This window comes from Pezoporus occidentalis, unplaced genomic scaffold, assembly GCF_034315485.1.
Source record: "Pezoporus occidentalis ecotype Australia unplaced genomic scaffold, CSIRO_AGI_Poc_V1 ctg191, whole genome shotgun sequence".
In the NCBI taxonomy this organism is placed as follows: Eukaryota; Metazoa; Chordata; class Aves; order Psittaciformes; family Psittacidae; genus Pezoporus; species Pezoporus occidentalis.
The window spans coordinates 684,512-700,614 of NW_026913760.1; the positions used below are offsets into that span (position 1 = coordinate 684,512).

Below are 16,103 nucleotides of genomic sequence, written 5' to 3' on the forward strand. Positions count from 1 at the left end.
ACATATGCTGGCCATTAAATGAATACCTTGGGAATCTGGAGTGCTGGGGAATCAAGGCAGAAAGAGATGTTCTGAGCTGTGTGCCACAGCAGGGATTAATGCTCTTGCTTTTGCAGCATTAACTCACCTACCAGCACCTCAGTGTGCTCAGCAAGGGCTTAAAAACCAGGGGCTGCTCTACACTGCTGCTCACAGAAGTGGGTCAGTCCAACCTGAAGACAAAACAACATTGCTTGCTTATTTTCTGTGGCAATGGTTAATATGGAGATAATGAAATAAAGGGGAACACATCAGGTTTCCCAGCAAGTGCCGCATCCCCATAGCTGCCTTTTCCCAGGGAAACAGGTCCAGGGTTGCTGACTGAAATCCATTTTGAGAACTGAACATGTCTAAGGAGGGATGGGGCTGGGGGTGGCCAAGTGCTGGTGTGCCAGGAAGGGGCTGCACCCACATCATGAGATGGGATCTTAGGAAGCTTTTCCCTGTGAGGGTGCTGAGGCACTTGGAGCACCCTGCTCTAGTGGAAGGTGTCCTGCCCATGGCAGGGGTTGGAATAGGATGAGCTTTAAGGTCCCTTCCAACACAAAGCATTTGATGAGTCTGGGTGCCTTTTCCTCACCCCAACTCTGCACCGCTGCTGGCAGCCCCATGATGGTGGCAGCTACAACACACCTAAGCCAAGGCGTTGCTCAGCTGTTAGAGAGCTTGTACATTTGGAAAGTGAAGAAGAAAATGACATCCCTCCCACTGCATGGTGTAGATAACCCACAGCTTGTGTGGTTCCAGAAGGTGGCTGCCTCCCAGGAGGACACTCCTGCCTTATCACCATGGGTGCAGCCCTGTGCTGCACCTCCTGCCTGGTAAGGGACCAGGATAAGCAAACTGGGTGCTCCTAATCAGCTGTGGAGCACCAGGCAGGTGGCCTGGGGGCTGCAGACACCTTCTTTGGGCCAGGTCTTAGGGAAGCCAAGAGCATTTCCCTTCATTTTGCAGGTTATTTCGCATTCTTCCTCATGTTTCTGGTCTTGGGTTCTATTTCTGCTGGTTCAAAGCTGCCCTACAGTGCACGGGCCCCATGAAGAAGGTTACGCACCAGTGAGGACTCAGATCTGTGTCTCTGATTCATCATCTTTAGCTGCTCGCTGTGATGCAATGCACGTGCAGATTGCGATGGTGTCTTCTGCATTGACTTGTTGGTGTAGAAAGGAGTGTGCTCCATGCAGCCTGCAGCCAGGTTGTGCTGTCAGCATAAATCGGTGTGTTCTTTGCTGCTTCTCTGCTGCGATGGAACTTGGAGCTCACAGAGGGACCTGGGGAGCTCCAGCACAGGGATGGGATGCACTGAGCTGTGGGGGTGCCCTGGGAGGGAGCAAGGGAATCATTGCACAAGATCTGTTTCAAAGGAAGGGTTTGTAAATCAAGCTCACTCTGGTGATGCTCTGCAAGGGATGACTCTTATTTGCCAGGCAGGGATGGCAGGAAACCATACAGGAGGCACTGGGCTGTTCCTTTTCCTGCGGCGGGGCATGTGACATGACAAAACCACAAGCCAGACCAGCTTCCCTGCCCATAAATGATGAATGATTTAATCTCTTCTTCAGGAACATGGGGAAAATCATGCAGGGAAACCCCTGCATCTCTGCTCTGACACCTCTGGCTGAAGCAGCTTTCTGTGCCCTAGGGCGGCTCTAGGGGCACCAGAGCACGAGCAGAAAGGATTCCTTGTGCCCGTGCTCCCCAGGGTTAAATTATAACCTGTTCCTACCTGGAACAAGCACCGTATTTCAGACTGATTCATACTAATGCTTATCAGGGAGCCAGAGCTAAGACTGTAGGGGAAAGGGCTCATTAAGGCGACACCGTAATTTCCCCCACCCTCCTCTGCCCTGCCAAAAGCACTGGGAGGAGATCAGCTCCTGCTGATGGCTGTTTATGGAATAGAAACCCCAGACAAACTGCATGGAGCAATAGTGGAAAGCGCTCCCCTTGGAGCCGGAGCTCAGGCATTTCCTTGCACAAGGCTGCCTTACAAGAAGGAAGCTCTTGTGCCCGGCGTTGATTCACAGCCCGCAGCCGTGGGTGAGCACCCGGAGCGCTGTCTGCCGGAGTTACGTGTGTGCACGTGGCTCCCTGGCTCCACAGTGTCGGAACGCGGCGTCAAAGCGGGCCAGCGACATGGAAACGAAGCTGTGATAATCCAGGGGAAAGGAAGGAGACATTTAGAAATCCCTGTGTTAAATCCCATGGTGGTGAAGGGCTTGCTACAGTCTCTGATTCCTGCAGCTCTCAGGACACTTGGTGATGCCTGCTCTCATGGGATTGCCATGATTCCATGTCAGTGTCATGGCTTGGACACACAGGACAGTGCCCAGGTCTCGTTCCATCTCTCCCACCCCCCATACAAGCACTGCTCCGGGTCCCAGGTACCCAAAATGAACCAGGAGCAAGTCGCACATCGTGTTCCCACCAGGAATGGAGGCTTCCCAGCACAAACATAGGGCAGGAGGAAGGAGGCCGGCACATGCCAATGCTGCAGCCCCTCTCCAAGTACCTGGGTGAGAACAGACCAGGCTCTCCCCACCTCACATGCATTCATTCCATGGTTAATGGGACATCCAAGCACTTCATTTTCCTGCTGTTCCAGGCTCTCGGAGGCCGGTTTCCTTACGTGCTTCCCAAGGCTCAAGCAGCCATAAACTGTTTTGCAGTCTCATGGCGCTTCACACGAACGGTTAACCTTGACTGCAGTGCAGGCCATGCAATGCCACCGTTCCAGCAAGGTCGAATTCCAGTTAATCCTTCCAGGAAGAACGGAACGAAGGCAGCGCTGTGCCTGGAGAAGACGCGGTTGTCTCCGTCTCTTTAAGAGCGTCAAATGCAGTTGCTTTGGGCTGATTTCGTGGTGGGACAAAGGGGTGTTACAAAGGGAGCCTTACAAACGGAGCGTTCCGGGGCGCAGGGGCGTGGGGGGATCTCGATCCTCCTGTGGGAAGGCCAGGATTAATGGCTCTGCTATGGGGCGGGAGCTGCATAGAGGGATGATGGATGCAAAAAACCATTGCAGGGAAGGGCACAAAGGTCTCCTAAGCCCTTCCACAGGCTTTCCTTCCCCATGCGAGGCTCAAGCCCATACAGAGCAGCCGTCCAGGCTGGGGAAGAGGCGGCTCCTTAAGGGGAGACCTGAGAGCAGCTCCAGTGCCTGAAGGGGCTGCAGGAAACCTGGAGAGGGGCTTGGGACAAGGGATGTAGGGACAGGCCAAGGGGAATGGCTTTAACCTGCCCGAGGGGAGACTGAGATGAGCTCTGAGGCAGAAGCTTCCCTGTGAGGGTGCTGAGGCGCTGGCACAGGGTGCCCAGAGAAGCTGTGGCTGCCCCATCCCTGGCAGTGCTCAAGGGCAGGTTGGACACAGGGGCTTGGAGCAAGCTGCTCCAGTGGAAGGGGTCCCTGCCCGGGGCACATCTGGATGAGCTTTCAGCTCCCGTCACCCCAGCGCACTCCATGACTCCCCACGCGGTGCCTCATCCTGACGGGCACGGGGACAGCGGCAGCGCTGCAGGACCCGACCCCCGGTGAGGGCCTTGCTCCTGCGGGGGACCCACGCTGCTGCCCGGCCGTGCCCGGGGCTCTCCGCCGGTGCCAGGGGCGCAGCTCCGGGCGGGCCCCACACGAGGATGGTTGTGAGCAGCGTGAGCCCGGCCTCCTGCCACCCCAGTGCCGTGGCCATGGTGGTTTTATCGGGGTCAGGGCTTTACAAAGGGGTCTGTGTGGCTGTTGGTGGCTGGGTTCGATGCAAATGAGCTCCAGGCTAACGAGTGTGCCCTGGGTGCTGTTGGGTACACACGAGGGAGGGCTTCGCAGTGTCTCCAGCCTGGTCGGAAGCATCACGAAGGGTATTTCCTCTCTGTGCCCTGCCAATGTGCTCTTAGAAGAAAGGTTGGGAAAAGCCAAGCGCCCTCGATGCTGTGTTGCTGGCGCTGGTGGATCCTCAGTGGTCCACTCAGGAAAGGCTGCAAGGAGATGCTCTAATTCTCCTCTTCCCCATACAGGGCTCCTGGTAGCGAGAGGAGAGGAAATGCCTTCGCTTTGAGGCACTGGAGATCTTGCCCATGTGCTGCAATAAGCACTTAAAGGAAACATTTTCTGCTGCTTTCCTGTGTTTTCCCTCTGGGTTTGTGCCCGTTGGACCTGGCTCGTGGGCTGGGGCTGCTCTGAGGTGCAGGGTCTGAGCCCAGCCTGGCTCCTGTCCCAAACGAGCCGGGTGCTTTGTGCCAAGTCACGCTCAGAGCAGCGTCACTCGGGCCTCCCTGGTGCGGTTGAAGAGGGCATTTCCTCTGCAGGGAATAGGGAGAGGGAGAGAACGAAAGCTGTGCCTGGTGTCCCTGGGTGGGAGGTGCTTTGGAGGAAGGCGAAAGTGCTGCTTTCCCCAGGCAGTGAATTCCCCCCTTGCCGGTGCTGGGATCGCACCGGGGCAATGCCTTACTCCGAGAATAATCCCGCTCAGCAGCTGCCTTGAAGTGCTCGGGAGCTGATAAAACACTGGGAGAGCTTTGAAGCGTGGCCAAGGTCACCCCATGCGTTTTGGGGCAGAGTGGAATCCGAAGCTGCAGGATTTGGGTCCTGCGATGGGCGCTCGCTGCCGCTCTGTCCCTGCGGGAAAGGTGAGAACTGACCCCAAAAGGGCTTTCTTATTGTAATGGCAGTAACCAAACACTACTGGAGGCTTGTAAAAGCAGCTGTGGGAAATGCCCTGCTCTCCCCGTGCAGCAAAGCTCCTTCCTTAGCCTGACTCTGTGGATAACGCTCACTGGGATCCGCTGTGTCTGAGCAGAGCCCGAGGAGGAGATGAGGGGTTGTGGCTGCTGCAGCAAGAGGCGTTTCAGGCACCTGGCTGATGAGGTGATGTTTTGGCTCCAGCAAGTCATTTCCTCCTAAAGGGAAACTGAAAAGGCTTGAATTTGGGAAATGGCTTGCTTCAGATGCTTGCACAATTCCTGGGGTAGGGCAGGGCCGTGATGGTGGTGTCCTGGTGAGGTGAGTCAAGAGCACCCAGTGGACCTCTGTGAAGCTCACAGGCACTTGTGTGGCAGTGTTGGGAATACCCAGAAGTGCTGTTGGTGCTTGTGTAACGTGTAAATCCATGGTGCACATCCCTGCCTGCAGCCTCCTTGCTGTGGTAACGTGCTGCCACTGAAGTCATCACTAGTTAGGTGTTTTGCAGCAGTGTTTCTGTTTCTTTATAGAGGGGAAATGTGTTATGGGTTGTATTTACCATCTAAACCTGGAGGCTTGTGGTTACTGAGACTTGCTTGGTGCCTTTTCCTTCTGATGGTAAAGACCCCCTTGCAGTTTCAGCCTTGGCTATGTGTTGGCCTCTGTCTCACACACCTAACGTTGTGGTTGTATTAAAGTGCTGGCTGTAGGGTTTTAGGTGAGTGTCTCATAGTCCTTAGGCTCATTTTGTTTTGTAGCTGTCCTGGCAAGCCTGATCAGCCTCCAAATGAATGGTAGAGATCAGCATGTCAAGGGCTTCTCATCATGGGAGCTTCGGGAGGACTCCCCTGGAGCATCCTCTTAAGCTGTGTAGTGGCTTCCCTGCAGGGCTGTTGGAGCTGGCTTCCCAAGGTGGGTGAAGTGGCTGCCTGGAGGATGTGGAATTGTCCTCACGTGGGAGCTGATTGCTTCAGACAGCTTGATGGGACACTGGGTGTGCTGAAGCCTCCCTTCCTCGCAGTGACACTAATGGCAAAGTCCTGCCTCCAGCCCCAACCACGCCGCAGTCACCTGTGAAAGCCTGACCTGCTCCTACCCAAGCTGGTGCAACCAGATGTCTGTAAGCTGTTCTGCTGTGCCTGTGTATGGCTCCTAGTGGATATGGAGGTCCTGGACTATAATGGGAATTCCTAGGGTGAAGGGTAGGAGGAACGTGGAGCCTACATCTGTGATGCCAGAGAGGGGAATGGACAGGAAAGGATGGGTACAATGAGGCTTGATGGGAGGGAATGGAGCGTTTTGATGGCTTCAGGTAGGACAATCAACCACAGATGACCTGCCTGGAGCAAGGAGGCTTTGGAGCTTCCCTGCTTGTAGCAGCTTGAAAGCACATGAGTATGACTGAGCAGGGCAGATGAGCGCCTGCGAGCTGTTTTACTGCAGTTTATTCAGGCTTTGGAGTTAGTGATGCTTGCCTGGGGTTTGGTGGTGGGATGTTCTGCATCCAGTGCAGGTCCAGGAGGAGCAGTTCCTCTTGTGTCAGTGTTGGGGTGCTGGAAAGTCATGGCTGGCCCTGTATTCCCCTTCTGTGGGCCTTTGCAGGCAGGGGTGGGTACCACTTTGCTTGGGAGCAACAAAAGGGAGCTCAGCGCTTGAACGTGGCATGGGTCATGCAGCAGCAAAGCCTTCTGTGGGCAGCAGGGTCTGGGCAGGTTGCTGCAGAAACACTGCTCATTTCCTGGTCAAAGCATACTGTGCTCTCCGTGTCTTTTGTTAGCCTCGGGGAGCTGGGTGTCTGTCACATGAACTTGGAGAAAGCATGCTGTGTCCAGGGAGGAAAACAAAGGCGAATGTGATCCCAGCCTGTTTGTACAGTGGCATGGCAAACCATGACCCTTGGGAGAGCATGCAACGCCAGAGACTCCTGTTAGTAAAGCAGCTCTAGGTGGAAGCCAACCCTGGGCTATTGATGTTCTTCTGGGTGCTCTCCCCCAGACAGCACCTATAAAGGCAGTGCTGGTCCACAAACAGGTAACCCGATGGACCTGAAGCTGTGACTTTTGGTGTTGCTTCTCATGCCCAAGCTGAAACCAGGACTGTCAGGATGCTTGTGGTTGTCAGCGCCTTATGCAATGAGGATTAATCCAAGTAGGTGGAGAAGTATTTCTTGGCTGGGTAACAGGGGGTGAGGCTCCTGGAGGAACTTGATGGCTTCAGATAGGTGGCAGGAGATGGGGGGGGTAAGGACCGCAGAGCTGTTGGCAAATCATTGCTCACACCACAATAACCTTGGTGGACCCAGCTGTGCTGGTGGTGATGCAAACTGCAGACCCATGCGTGGGTTAGGTGGGTCCAGCACCCTTCCCACCCACTCAGGGGTGCTGAGTGATCCCTCTAGAGTGGGAAAACGTTTATCCCTTGTGATGTGAAAGCAACTGGGTCCTTAGTGAGGGTGGAGATACCCAGGGCTGGGCTGGTGGTTTACTGCTTTAAAGGAGTGGTTATTCTTCATTCCCCTTCTGATGAGGCGAAGCTGCTGTGTGCTTAAATGAAGGCATCCCAGGAGCGGAGCGGGGTGAGATGGGGATCTCTGGGTCAGCTCTGGCCTCTGAAGCAATGCCTTCAAGTTAAAACTAGCAGAGAAGAGGAGAAACCAAGCGAAGCCCAGCCCCGGCTGGATGGGACCAGCTCGGCAGCGGTGGGTCTGCTGAGTCACGCTGACGGCGGAGCCGCTGCTGGGAGCTTCTTGGCAGCATCATGAAATCCAGCCCCTCCTGACGAGCATCCATAGGATGGGAACGTGCTGGGATTCGTGGCGAGGGCTTCAGGACCCTCGTGCCTGCTCAGGGGTGGCTCCGAGCTGGATTTAAAGCCTGGTTTTAAGCTCCGAGATAACCCAGTGCTGTTGCTGCCTTTACAAGAGGGTTTTCCTCAACCTTTGGGTCTGTTTCCAGTGGTGCTCATAGGTTACAATGCATTCAGTGCTCTGAAACAGGAAGCTTTGCTCGAGGCTGCCAAATCCCTGCTGTAGGGTGATGCCTTCTCGTGGACACTGGCTGATGCTCAAGTCTGCCGCACTAAGTCACTTTGCAGATGTAATTCCTGTGCTCTTTTTTTAGGCTATTTACTACAAATACAACAGTTTGTTTGGCTCAGCCTCAGGGTGCTGCTGCTTGCATAGCTTGGTTTTACTGTACCGGGTTAAAGCCTTGCACTGGGCTCTGGGCTCTTCCTTGGTCCTAGAAAGTGTGTCTGAAAGTGCTGCGGTTTGGGGAATCAAAGGTCCAAACCTTTCTTATTGGCTTAGTCTTGCCTGAAAGCTTGGCTGTAGTGTTACCTCCTGGCTAATTGCTGATGGGAAATGATAAGCTTGAAGGGATGAGTCCCCACGAGGAAGTGTGGAGGTGGCACGGGCAGCCCTTGCTTTCTCAAGGGCTGTGGAATCCCTGCTGAGGACTGAGCTGCTTTGCCTGTGTTCTGTCGCGTTGATGGGGGAGAACTTCAATCTGAGGATGGGGTGTCCCAGCTGATGGGGTGGGAGGCATCCTTCCTGTCAAACCCCTGTGTCGGGGACCTGCTCATTGCAATTCCCAAGCTTCTCCTTGAGAGAGCATTGGTTTGGTGCCTGTTGCAGGTTGCTGAACACTCCTCTCTCATGGCTTTTCCCTTGTTGTGGTCCTAGGTGTGAGGCTGTATCCCATCAGTCTGGGATTGCAGACCAGCAGGAGCACCAGAGCCCTTTGCATCTTGGATGCTCTACATGTGCTTGGTCTTGCTGGGATGTTTGCAGAGGTTTAACCCTTGTCAGCATCTGCCCTGCCGGTGGTGGGAAGCAGCTCGTGTCTGTGCCCTGCAAACACCATCGCAGGTTGGCATCATCCCTGCAAGGCCTTTGGGTGTTGCTGGTGTGTGATGGCATCCTCCTGCAGAAGCCTGAAGCAGACCAAAAGGAGTCATTTTTCCCACGGTGCCTGTTTGGCAGCAGTGAGAGTGATGGGAGGATTTGGGTGCCAGCAGCTCAGCTGGCTTCCAAAACCTTGTTCCTCAGCTCCATCTAAACCTGCCCTGGTGCAGCTTGAGGCCGCTTCCCCTTGTCCCATCCCTTGGGAGCAGAGCCCAGCCCCTCCTGGCTCCATCCTCCTGTCAGGCAGTTACAGGCAGAGATCAGGTCCCCCCTGAGCCTTCTCTTCTCCATCTGAACCCCCAGGTCCCTCAGCCCTTCCCCATCACCTCTGTGCTCCAGACCCTGAACCAGCTCTTTTGCCCTTTACCTGTCTCAATGTGGGGGTTGCTGTGGGTACCCCCGCGGTTTTCTCAGCTTGCCCTTCTAGGAAAGCTGTTTCCCAATGGATCAGACAGAGGCTGTGCCCCAGTGTCACAAGCAGCTGAGCAACAGCAGGAGGAACAAGCTGGGGCAGGGAGCTGGCAGTGTTGTAAGCAAGAGGCAATTACAGCCCTAACTGTATTTCTTCACCCAGGCGCTTGAACGGCTGCGAGAGCTTAATTCCCTGGGTTTTCCCTGCAGAAACGGGAGCAGAGGTTACACTTCCCTCCCGAGCGCTTGTCTGAGCAGCCTTGTAACGTCGTGGTGTCGCAATGGGAGCATGAACTTAATCCTGCCGCTCTGAATAGCGGCGTGGGTGCAACTGGGGCTGAGCGGTGGAGCCCGCTCATGATGGCTCTTTCACTCTGCGCCTGGTGCTTGGTGTGTTTGTGATGGGCTAACTGAGGCCTCTCCCTTCGTGTGCTTTGTTGCAGACCAGGATGCAGAGCTTGCAGCCGGACCCCAAAGCCCAGTACAGGGGTGTGTATGAAGCGCTGAAGAAGATTGTCCTGACGGAGGGTTTCTGGAGGCCTTTACGTGGGATCAATGTCACCATGCTGGGGGCTGGCCCTGCCCATGCCATGTACTTTGCCTGCTATGAAAAGATGAAAAAGTCTCTAAGTGACACTTTCCAGCATGGAGGAAACAGCCACTTGGCCAATGGTATTTCTGGGGGGGGGTTATGCACAAAAATAAGCTTGCAGTTACCAGCCTGTCTCTCGCTTGCTTGATGTGCTTAGCCTGGCATCCCTCGCTGTGCTGTGCTCTGGGAAGGGCTGCTGTAGGCAGCCAGCACTCAGAACGCTGCTGTGAATACCTGCATGGGAGGATGTGGGGTGGAAATGTCATCCCAGGCTTGCAGGTCCCTGCTTTGGAAGGGCTGCAGAGGCAGGGGGCAAGTGTGGTACCTGCTACTACTGTGGTGGTCCTTGACACGATGCGATGGTGGGAAGCTGCCCTGGCAGCTCCCACTTGACTCAACCACCTCAGTTAAGGGTACGTAACAGCTTTCTGGCTTGCTGCTTTTTGCTAGCAATGTGCTTCCTGGGTTTGCCTTTCAAGTAGCTACAGGCTTTTGGTTCCAGTGGGGAGAGTGAAGTGCTGCCTTAATGAGAAATGACCGAAAGTTATTTGGGCAAGAGAGAATGTGAGATGAAAACCTACATCAAAGGAGAAGGTGTGGCTTGAGAGGCCCATCCTTGAGCCAACTGCACAATCATTAATGGCTGGCTGGATGCTGGCAGGATCTGGGCAATTTGTGTTTAAAACTAGACTGAGTAAACGGATGAAAATGCCTAATTATGGATGAACTGAGCCAGTGCTAAACATTGCTCATGCCTCAGTCCAGCACAGGCTCAGTGAACCTGGTGCTTTCCTGCACAGACAAAACCCTGGGAGTTGTTGTAGGGAGTCACAAAGGTGATGGTTGGGATCCTGGTTCCAGCCAGGCTGCTTTGGATGGGGTTTTTCTGCCCTGGGAGTGAGTTGGGTTGCTGGGCGCTTCCTTGGGCTGCAGCATCCCAGGCAGCGGTACCCAGGTTGGACACAGGGGCTTGGAGCAAGCTGCTCTAGTGGAAGGGGTCCCTGCCCATGGCAGGGGGTGGAACTGGATGAGCTTTAAGGTCCCTTCCAACCCAAACCATTCCATGATGATGCTGGCTGCTGCCTCTGCAGATGGCAGTGCCCAGGCAAGCCCTGGCTTCTGAATGTCCTTCTGAAAGGATGCTCTTGTGTCTTGCAGGTATAGCTGGGAGCGTGGCCACGCTACTCCACGACGCAGTGATGAATCCTGCTGAAGGTAATGCCCTGTGCTGTTGGGAAGTGCTGCACCCCGTTAGCCTGGGAAGACACCCTGTGCCATCTCAGCACCTTAAGCCCTTTGCTTTAGTGACTCTGCCCAACTTTTAACGAGCTCAGGCAGGTCAGTGCATAGGGATAGATTCTGCCTGGCTGCTCTCCCTTGCTTGCCAAGGGGGTGCACAGCATCTGCATGGCATGTTGTGATTTCTTAGGGAAGCTGGGGTCCCCTCTACTAACACGATGCTGTCACTACTCTGCTAGTGCTTCCTGGGTAGGTAGAGTCCAGCATGAAGAGGGCTAATGGTAAAATGCAGCTAAACTGAAGACAATCAGCTGGGCTGCCAGCTCGTCAGTGTTAATGTATGTGGCTTCTGAATTGGCCCAAGATGAGGTTTTTCTGAAGGAAAAAATATCTCTAGTGTTTGAAATCCTTATAATCACATCCTGATCAAATGAATTGGCCTTTTGCTTAAGTCAGTGGAAGTTGTTCCATTTCAGGGCTGGGGTCTGTTACATGTCCCAGGTGATTCAATCACCTTTCTGCCCCTGTCCTCTTGGTGTGTCAGTGTTTCAGCACTTACGAGTGCATCTGAGGGTCCTTACCGGTCTGTCTCAATGCCTTTCTAGCTAGAATTAAAGGCACTGGGCAGGCTGGGGGGAAGCAGAGGCTCTATGGAGCTGTGTGGTGAAAGCCCATTGACAAGGAGCTCATTGCTGCGGAAATACCTGCTTTATGTCGTAGCAGTTTGGACTTGGGGAGGTTGGCTCTGGATGGTTGGGGCGTGGAGCAGGGCTGGGTGTCGGGATGCCCAGGAAAGATGTGCTTTAGCTAATAAGTGTATGTCCCTGTGCCTGTCCTGCCTGGTGCTGCCCACCCTGTGGCCATCGCCTGGAGCAGTGGTGAAGCAGCGGATGCAGATGTTCAACTCCCCTTACAAGTCCGTCCTGGCGTGCATAAGGACAGTGCAGAAGACGGAAGGGTTCGGTGCCTTCTACCGCAGCTACACCACGCAGCTCACCATGAACGTGCCCTTCCAGGCCATTCACTTCATCACCTACGAGTTCATGCAGGAGCACATCAACCCGCACAGGGAGTACAACCCGCGGTCCCACATCGTCTCCGGTGCCGTCGCGGGGGCCGTGGCCGCCGCCGCCACCACTCCTCTGGATGTCTGCAAGACCCTGCTCAACACCCAGGAGAACATGGCCTTGAGCTCTGTGAACGTCAGCGGGCACCTCACGGGCATGGTGAATGCCTTCAAGACTGTCTATCAGCTGGGGGGTGTCTCGGGGTGTTTCAGGGGGGTGCAGGCACGTGTCATTTACCAGATGCCCTCCACAGCCATTGCCTGGTCCGTGTACGAGTTCTTCAAGTACTTTCTCACAAAGCACAAGCTGGAGAAGAGAGCATCCTAGTGAAGGACTGCCAGGGTGAACGCCAGCCCCTGTGTCCCCTCTGTGTGCGTGTGTGTGTGTGTACCTGCAAGCCAGCCAGCTCTGGGGCTCTGCTAAGGGAAGTACCAGGTTCGTGGTGGAATCGCAGCTGACGTCCACTTCTCCCTTCCTCAGGGATTCAAGTGCTCCTCAGCCACGTGTTCCCCTCCTTGCTCCATGAAAAGATTTATAAAGACTCGTCATAATAATATATATATTTAATAACTTTATTTTGGAGAAGTGAAATTGCTGACTGATATTTTTCTCTCTGAATAAGTGGAAGATGCAGTTTACTCCTCACCGCAAAGCTTGGGTCGTGTAACCCAGGCTGGGGCGGTGGCTTTTTTTACAGCAAAGAAGCAAAATATCCTGTCACAGAGCTTACTTTTTTATATGAACATGAAATAGATGGATAATGTTTATCCTTTATTTTTCTATAGAGGCGTTTGGGTTGGGTTTGTAACTACTCCTACAGCTGGATGCTGTTTAGAAAGGGCTCGATTCTTCCATCCTATGCGAGGAAGACACAAAAGCATTTATTTTTATAGCCAGATTGGCTTTAATTCTCCAGCACTGAACCCCCAAACGGTGGCCTGGGTTCTTGTGGGGGTGTCAAGGTACTTGGTACCCCCCTTGAGACTCGTTGGGATGAGGAAGGAGAAGGACCAGGGGCACCACCAAGGAAGGACATCCCAAAGCACGTTGTGGGGGAAAGGGGGAAACAATTCCATTGTGTTTTACAAGGAGAAGACTTAAAAATGTGCATTTTAATCAGAAAAGTCCTTTTTTTTTTTTTTTTTTGCAGCTACTTTTTTAAAGGTACATTCTGGTGGTGTGTGGTGGCTGTGCAGCCTCATCCTCCCTTAACTTATTCATCCTTTCCCACCAAGGCCTCAATCCCACTCACCGGAGCGACCGTGCACATCCCCATAGCTGGAAGTGGGGTGCATGGAGCTGCCCTGCTCCCTAAGGGGGGACCCGGGGCTTCTGTTTACAGGTTGGCTACAGAGTCACAAGGGTCACATCCTGGCAGCACCAAACCAGCAGCAGGCAGGGAAATCCGTAGGGAATTCTGCCCTACAGAACCGAAGGCACCTCCCAGCCCCATGTTTGACAATAAGCTGCTGCTCATCTCTGTTGGGGAGGGGAGAAAACATCAAAAAGGCAACCTAGAGAGATTCCTTGTGCTCTGGGTTTGCTGCTGTGGGATGCTGAGCTTTGCAGTGGCCAGCAAAGCTGTGCCTGCTCCTGCTGGGAATGGGATTTCCAACCCCAAATGCAGCCTTTAACCAGTTACTTGGGTGATCAGGAGCCAATGAGGGATTTCAGGGGCCTGGATGTGTAAACCGAAGTGACAGGACACCAGCGGGCACATCTCCATCCTCCCTGGAAGTGATGGCTCAAGCTGGCACCATCTCCATGGTGCGGCTTGTGGAGATGTGGCTTCAGCTTGCTGTCTGCACTGGGTGGGATGTCTCTGGGGGAGCTGCAGTGTGATGGCAGCTTTTGGGCTGGCACGTGTCACTGGAGGTGTCCCATCCACCAGGCACCTTGGGTGGGATGACACTAAACAGACCTAAACCTCTTGCTGTGTTACTTGGAGAAGGTAAATCAAAGCGCACCTCTCCGGGTGGTGGTGCATGTGCCTTGTGTAAATTAGCCTTGTACCATTGCTGATGGTGAAATGAGCTTCTTGATGCCTTTTTGTTGCCACTTAAACTGAATGAATCACTGTGTCAAATGCACCCTGTGTCTTAAAAGTGTACAAATGCTGAGCTTGAGGCCACTGGTAGTGGTGGTGCAGCTGGAGAAAGCTCTCAGCTATCTCTGCATGCAGGGGCTGGAGGTCTTGGAGTTGTCTCTTAGCCTTGGATGTCTTTTTCTGTTGAGAAACTGGAGTTATCACTAACAGGAACCAGAACTGCACCAAGTATTTCCTTTTGAGGTGGGCAGAAACACTTTGAACATTTTTGGGTCACTTTAATATTAAGGGGCAAACTGTAGCATCACGTGGAAGGCGACGGCTTCCAGTGTGGCTTCAGCAGGAGTCACACTGGGTGAGCGGTCCCCAGCGCATCATCCTCTTGCTCTGGCTGCTTAGCTTTAATACTTCTGACTTCACCTTGGCTGTTCTGGGAGAACCTCATCTCCTGTTTGGAGTAACCTGTGAGTAGCTGGGATGTGAAGGCTGGATTTGCCCAGGGATGGAGCCTGTGGACATGGAGTGACAGGGAGGGTGGTCCTGGCTGCGCATCCTCCTTGGAGAGGGATGCAGCATCCCATCTGGTAGTTGCAGAGGTCTCTTCTATGTTTGGAATGTTTCCTGCTGTACGTGATGCTGGATCCCAGTGAAAGCCCCTTCACCAAAGCCCCTCCTCATCCCTTCTGGGTTTGCCTTTGCGAGTGAAGTTTCACTTTAACCTGGTCTGTGAACCATGTTCTGCTGCTTTGTCTGCAACAAACGCACATGTTATTTAGGAGGGAGGATGAGGATCTTTGTCTGCAGTTCTTAATTTTACAGATTATATATATATTTTTGCCTGCCTTGGAATTCAGTGTGTTTCCTTTAAATGTGTATTTAACAGTGCAGGAGTCCCTTTGTGAGATGCTGCTACAGTTGTATCACTGGAGCTCAAGGAAATAAAACCTTCTCATTCTCTTTGGCCTTTGAGGCTCCTGCTTGTGGCTTTCCTTGGGTGTTGAGAGCAGCAGGAGGTGGCCTGATCCCTGGGGGAATGGTGCCTTCTAGTGTTGCCTGAGCACTCGGCAGGCTCAGCGCCTTGCTATGAGTCACATCAAGCCCTTTGCCAGCACATGGGAGGAAGAAAATGACTCCTGGGAGGGGTTGTGAGCTGAAATCTCTGTTATGGGCTTGTGCTCCTCCGGGAGCCTCTGAAGGGTTTTGAAGCACGGTCCCGCTAGCACAAGGAATTGGCTCCTGACACTGGCAAAGCAAACCCACAGCTATGGGTTGTTCAGCATTCCCAAATGGGAATGCCTTCCCCCGCCTCTCCGTGGCACAAAGTGCCTGGGGAGCTCCTTGTTTGCTGAGGTTTCGCTCATGTTTGCTGCATCATTTGAAGGGAAAACCCCAGCAGCCATTGAGCTGCTTCAGATCTTCCCTGTCCCTTCCATCACAGGGAAAAGGCACCCTCGTGGGTTCGGTTTCTGCACAGCACTGGTGGGCTCCGAAGGGAAAAAGCGAGTTTGAATCCGAACGTTCCCATAATGAAAGGAGTGACTTTCAGCTCTAAGTAGGGAATGTTCCTGGCCATGGGGTGGCTCCGTGCAGGGAGCCTGCTTGCAGCTCTGTCTGATGCAGGTTGCTCTGGTGTGCCCAGGAAGTGAAATCACAGAACCCCTTAAGGAGCCTTCTCTTCTCCAGGCTGAGCCAGCCCAGCTCCCTCAGCCACAACCCCACTTGTGGGGTCTGCAAAGGCAGAGCCCAAGTTTGCTCTTGCTCCATCCCATGTCTCCCATTCCTTATTTCTACATTGGATTCTTCCCAACATTGTCAAGAGGATTGGGGCTTCTCCAGGTCCTTTCCCTCCTTTTCACCTCTAATAAACCCAGCAGAACCCCATGGTCCTTGTTCCAAATGGGCACAAAACCCAGATTCTCTTCACGTTCCAGCTTGCGGTGCATCTCTGCTTCAAAACGAAGGGTCTGAAACTCCTCGGAGTCAATCTCCAGCTTTAAGCCTCCGGAGCTGTCTGAAGGGTTCTTCTGGGAGCAGCCTCTTGTAGTTGTGACCCCGGAATGGAGCAGAACTTGCTGCCTACCAGTCTAGTGTGGAATAGGTGCTCATCCCTGGGATACGCACCTTCCGGTGGT

The 16,103-nt window shown here is 53.7% G+C and overlaps 1 protein-coding gene across 2 annotated transcripts; it reads left to right on the forward strand.

Moving 5' to 3' along the window:
* Positions 1–3,946: 3,946 nt before the first annotated feature.
* SLC25A37 (solute carrier family 25 member 37) lies at positions 3,947–14,940 on the forward strand. Of its 2 annotated transcripts, none has more exons than XM_062617006.1 (4): positions 3,947–4,659; positions 9,470–9,698; positions 10,777–10,833; positions 11,734–14,940. In XM_062617006.1, the coding sequence occupies exons 1-4, from the start codon at positions 4,573–4,575 to the stop codon at positions 12,249–12,251; spliced, it is 891 nt and encodes a 296-aa protein (XP_062472990.1). In that variant the 5' UTR covers positions 3,947–4,572; the 3' UTR covers positions 12,252–14,940. The 2 variants fall into 2 exon arrangements, with proteins under 2 accessions (XP_062472990.1, XP_062472991.1); XM_062617007.1 differs by lacking the exon at positions 3,947–4,659 and adding an exon at positions 5,641–5,831.
* Positions 14,941–16,103: the final 1,163 nt, after the last annotated feature.

Excerpts from the sequence above, each read along its gene's own strand:
- SLC25A37 (XM_062617006.1), top strand. The coding sequence starts at position 4,573 with ATGCGTTTTGGGGCAGAGTGGAATCCGAAGCTGCAGGATTTGGGTCCT. Across the intron at positions 4,660-9,469 it reads GCTCTGTCCCTGCGGGAAAG|ACCAGGATGCAGAGCTTGCA; the intron begins GTGAGAACTGAC and ends GCTTTGTTGCAG. Across the intron at positions 10,834-11,733 it reads AGTGATGAATCCTGCTGAAG|TGGTGAAGCAGCGGATGCAG; the intron begins GTAATGCCCTGT and ends CGCCTGGAGCAG.